Here is a 5,415-nt window from a genome sequence, read left to right on the forward strand (position 1 = left end):
TTTATCGTAGCATTGTTCACAGTAGCAAGAACATGGAACCAACCGTGCTGCCCATCAAAAGAGGACTGGATAAAAAAAAAATGGTACATATACAGGATGGAATATTATGCAGCCATAAAGAAGCACAAAATCATGAACTTTGAAGCAACCTGGATGGATTTAGTGTCTATAACACTGAGTGAACTTTCACAGAAACAAAGAACTGAGTATCACATGATCTCACTCATAAGTGGACCTTGAACAATTATTGTAATACTCTAAGAAAAGGATTGACAGTGGCGGGAAACTGCCGGGAGAGGGATAAGAAAGTGGGATTAGCAGTAGTGGGAATCTGCCTGGGGAAGGCAGGGAGGCATACCTCATCAACGAGGGTACCTGCATAATGAACATTTGTATACCTAACCCTGAATTGTACCCCACATCTTTAAAATTAAAAATAATCATAATTTTTTTTTAATGAGGGTTGTGTTTACAATGGATTCAGCCTCCTGATTCTGAAGACAGCTAAGGGAGAGCAATCACCTTAGGAGCAGGAGGCTGGGAGCCTCATCCAGAGGGTGAGACATGGGACAGCTGCTCCCTCCAGAATTCTCTAAAAGAACCATGGTTTCCCTGAGCACAGAGATGCTCTGGCAGAGAGACCTGTTGGCAGGCAGGCTGGAAACCCCAGGAGAGGCCCCTGGAGCTCTCCCTAACTTCGCTACTCCAGCCTGAACTTCAGGGGAGTGTGAGGATTTCTGGAAGGGCAGACTCATCCACAGAGTATACACGCAGGCTAAACCCCACTAGGCAAGCCCTGGGGCACTGGTCACGTTCTGTGCTCACTATACCAAGTTCTGTTGGGCCACATGTTCTTTACTCTTTCCCCGCATCAAAATGAATCGATCAGCTAATTTTTTTTTTTTTTTTTTGAGTTGGAGTCTCACTCTGTCACCCAGACTGGAGTGCAGTGGCCGCTCCCAGCCACCGCAGCCTCAACCTGCTGGGCTCCAGCAATCCTTCCGCCTCAGCCTTCCAAGTAGCTGAAACTACAGGTGTGTGCTACCACGCCCGGGTGATTTTTGATTGATTGTAGAGATGAGGTCTCGCCAAGTTGCCCAGGCGGGTCTCGAACCCACGGGCTCAGGCAATCCACTCACCTCAGCCTCCCAAGGCACGGGATTACAGACTGAGCCACCGAACCCAGCTGATCAGCTAATATTAACTGAGTGCTCACCATGTGCCTAATCCCGAAAATCCTTGACTGATCCTGGTGAGATTCAAATACCTATAGATGTGAAAGGTCTCTCATGATGTAAACCATTATGCAGACAGCTTAACTTGTAAAGTCCTGCACACCAGATAGGATTTGTTCTTTTTTATTTAGCAGCTGTTTCTCTCTGTCTTCTGTATGGCACAACTCCTGCCATAACCCTTGATGGTTTCAATGTCCACAAAGATGACCCTTCTAATACTCTTGGCCTCTTCATGACTACACTTCCTCTCTCTAGTGACTTTTCTGAGTTGGAGTCTCTGTCACCCAGGCTGCAGTGCAGGGGCACAATCATGGCTTACTATAGCCTCAACCTCTTAAGTGCAGGTAATCCTTCCAACTCAGTCCCCAGTAGCTAAGACTATAGGTGCATGCCACCACACCTAGATAATTTTTGTTTTTTTTGTAGAGACAAGTTCTCACTATGTTGCCCAGGCTGGTCTCAAACTCTGGGACTCAAGCAATGCTCTTGCCTCGGCCTCCCAAAGTGCTGGGATTACAGGCGTGAGCCACCGTGCCTGGCCTTCCTAGTGAGACAGCAGCTGCTGTCTCATGGCCATAGCTCAGGTCTGTCATTACCAGGAACTGGGCCCCTCAATCTCCATTTCACCTCCCTGATCTGCATGCATGCCCCCCGCCATGTGTCAACATAATTCTTGTATCTCAATCTCAGCAGGGGCCCACAATCCAGATCGTTGTAGCAGCTCTGGACAACCTTCCAGCTCCTCTGTGTGCTACTTTCCCTCCTTACACGGTGTGGACTCCACGGACCACGACTTTAATGGTTCCCTTTCATCTTCCCTCTACTCCCTTCAACTTGTTACCCTTCTTTATTCCGGGATGGCAAAGTCCCACCCAGGTAAACCATCCCTCCTGCACCCACATGCCTGCTCCTGATGAGAAAAAAACCATAGCCAACGTGTCTGATGACAGGCAAATTTAAAATCTGGGTAGATGGTGGCTCAGCCTGTCATCCCAGCACTTTGGGAGGCCGAGGTGAGTGAACTGTCTGAGCCCGCAGGTTCCAGACCAGCCCTGGCAACTTGGCGAGACCTCATCTCTACAATAAATTAAAAAATTAACTGGGGATGGTAGCGCACGGCTGTAATTCCAACTACTCGGAAGGTTGAGGTGGAAGGATCGCTGGAGCCCAGCAGGTCGATGATGGAGTGGCCGTGAGTGTGCCACGGCACTCCAGCCTGGGCGATGGGGTGAGACTCTAACTTATAAAGAAAAATCTGGATAGAAATAAAATTGTCACTGGAAATCACCCAACACCATTGGAAAGTGTTTGTTATAAAATAACAATGAAGATTGCAAAGCCTGGGAAAGGAAACGGAAATCTGGATGAAATATGCCAGCCGGATAAGCAGAGATGTGCAAGTACAGGGAGTGGCGGAATCTTGTTTAAAAGAGCAGGAAATGTGGGGTACAATTCAGGGTTAGGTATATACGTGGTCATCGTACAGGTGAAGTGTGGGTACCCTTATTGATGTTATGTGCCCCCACTTCCCCTGGCAGGGCCCCACTACTGCCAATCCCTTTCTTGTAGTATTATGATAAAAGTAAAAATAAGAAAAGCAGGAAATGCTGGATCACACACCTTTGCAACAGATGTATTGTGATTCTCTTAACCTCCAAAATAGTTCAACATAGTGGAATAGTTCAACATAATGGAATAATTTCTAGAATAACAGAAGGGGCTTGGAAGGGAGCATAACATTTATCTATTCCACTCCCAAACCTGGCTGCATAGACAGTTGCTCTGCAGGCTTCCAAAAGCTACCGAGTCCTGGGCTCCAGCCCAAACCTTTTAAGGGAGATGATCGTGGGTTGAGGCCTGAGATATTCGGTAATTTTTTTTTTTTTGAGTTGGAGTCTCACTCTATTGTCCCAGCTGGAAGGTAGTGGCACCCCAACGTCGACCTGCTGTGCTCCGGCGATCCCTCCCCCTCAGCCTTTCAAGTAGCTGGAACTACAGGCGTGTGCTACCTACCACCCCTGGCTAATTTTTAAATTTTATTGTAGAGTTGAGGTTTCGTTACGTTGTCTGGGCTGGTCTCGAACCCACGGGCTCAGACAATCCACTCGCCTCGGCCTCCCAAAGTGCCAGGATGATAGGCTGAGACACAGAGCCAGGCCATATTTTAAAGTGCTAGGATGACAGGCTGAGCCACAGAGCCAGGCCATTCTTATGCAGCCAGCGTGGCATTAACCCTTTAGTCCAGGAGGGAAACTTGGGCAGCTCTGCTTTCATCTAGCTGCTAGCCCTGTGCTGGGGCGTGTGCAGTGGCTCAGTCAGGTGGAGCAGCTGCCTGTGCTTGACCAGCCCGGGGATGGGGAGCTCTTAGCCTAGAAACAAGTTTATTTAAAAAAAAAACAATGCCCTTCACCCTTGTCTACTTTTCTATCTGGGAACACAGACCACCAGAGTTTTAAGAGTTATTAGGGGCCGGGCTCAGTGGCTCAGCCTGTAATCCAGCACTTTGGGAGGTGGAGGCGAGTAGATTGCCTGAGCCCATGGATTCAAGACCAGCCCGGGCAACTTGGTGAGACCTCGTCTCTACAATAAATCAAAAATTAGCCGGGCGTGGTGGTGTGTACCTATAATTCCGGCTACTTAGAAGGCTGAGGCAGAAGAGCTCCTGAGCCCAGGCGGGTTGACGCTGGGGTGGCTGTGAGCGTGCCACTGCACTCCAGACTCAAAAAAAGAAAAGTTATTAGGGAGCCCAACTTCCAGATGAGAAAACTGAAGCCAAAGAGGATTTGTTCCTTCCTACAAAGTGTATAGTTGGTTAGGTCAGCACTGGGACTGAGCTCTAGGTTAAAGGCTCCAGGACTTGCCCTCCCTCAAAACTCTTACAACAGTTACAAAAATAAATAAATAAATAAACAAGTTGATTTGACTCTAACAAGGGAGGAAAGAATAGGCCAACCAAAGGAAAAAACCCCAAAGCAACTGTGTTCCTGTCAGATCAGGCCACAATAGCTTGTTTCCACATGGGAAGGAAGGTGAGGAGAGGCAGGCGCTCTTGCCTGTGGGGAGTTTTTACAAGAAAGACCAAAAGCTTCTCCTTTGAGGGAGCTATTTAGAGTAAGGCACGACCTCCCCTGGGCTGGTGCAGCCCCCAGGCAGGGCATATGGCTTGGAGAGAGGACAGCATGCTGATTTCACCCCTACCCAGGGTCACCAACCTTCCTGGCTGGCCTGAGCCTGAGAGGTTTCCCAGGATGTGAGATTTTTCTCTGCAAAAGCCAAGAAAGTCCCTGGCAAGTCAGACTGGCGGATCACTCTACCTCCTCTCCCCCCGCAGTTCCTTCCCCAGCTGTCCTCCTGCAGGGCACAGCCGCGTGGGCACAGGAGGGTGACACTCCCTAGATGGAACATCACCAGGAATTTACACTTCATAGCGATCACAGCTTCCTCTGCCAGGCTGACATCACGGAAGGCTGTTCCAGGTGACAGCATTCAGTGCCAAAGCATAGAGCGCTCACCTTCCCCCTTGCCGTAGGAGGAGCTGGCGGTCCAGGACTTGGCTTCCACGTAGCCCAGCTCCCGGCAGACGACGTGGGCGGCGTGGATGGAGAAGTCGTCGTCGCACACGGTGCCCCACTGGCCATCGTAGTATACCTCCACCCGGCCCTCGCTGTGCTTCCTCTTCTGCCCGGCCAGGCGCAGCTGGATCTTGGCCACGTCGGGGGGCGGCTGGGGCCGGTGGTACTCGGGGGCCGGTTGCTGGAAGTACTCGGGGTAGTAGGGCCAGCTCTCGTACTGCGCCAGGCTCAGGGGAGGCAGAAGGACCAGCAGAGCCAGGCAGCCGCAGAGACAGGAGCCTAGAGCCCTCTCCATCTCCATCCTCGGGCTGAGGGTTCCACGAAGGAGACCTGGGCAGTTAGAAGGAGCAGGCGGGTGTAGGAGCAGTAGGGGCTTCCTAGAAGGAAGAAGAGGTGGGTTAGGATGGGAATGTAGGGCCAGGGACACCTACAAAATGCCCAGTGATTTCTTTTGTTTGGGAGGGTCAGGGTCTTGCTGCCACCCAGGCTGGAGTACAGTGGCACCATCGTGGCTCACAGCAGTCTCAACCTCCTGGGCGCAGGTGATCCTTCCGCCTCAGCCTCCCGAGTAGCTGGAACTACAGGCATGTGCCACCACACCCCAGCTC

General features: G+C 50.7%; 1 protein-coding gene across 3 annotated transcripts in view; it reads right to left on the minus strand.

The window, feature by feature from the left end:
* The window catches only part of LOXL2 (lysyl oxidase like 2), a 75,378-nt gene extending 70,195 nt beyond the window's left edge, over positions 1-5,183 (minus strand). For all 3 annotated transcript variants that reach the window (XM_021715258.1, XM_008063561.2, XM_008063562.2), the window contains exon 1: positions 4,748-5,183. In XM_021715258.1, the coding sequence (XP_021570933.1) occupies positions 4,748-5,108 (361 nt within the window). In that variant the 5' untranslated portion in view covers positions 5,109-5,183. The remainder of the gene's footprint in view (positions 1-4,747) is intronic.
* Between the last annotated feature and the right edge of the window lie 232 nt (positions 5,184-5,415).

The sequence above is a fragment of the Carlito syrichta genome, unplaced genomic scaffold, assembly GCF_000164805.1.
Source record: "Carlito syrichta isolate Samal-C Ts95f unplaced genomic scaffold, Tarsius_syrichta-2.0.1 Scaffold306946, whole genome shotgun sequence".
Taxonomy (NCBI): domain Eukaryota; kingdom Metazoa; phylum Chordata; class Mammalia; order Primates; family Tarsiidae; genus Carlito; species Carlito syrichta.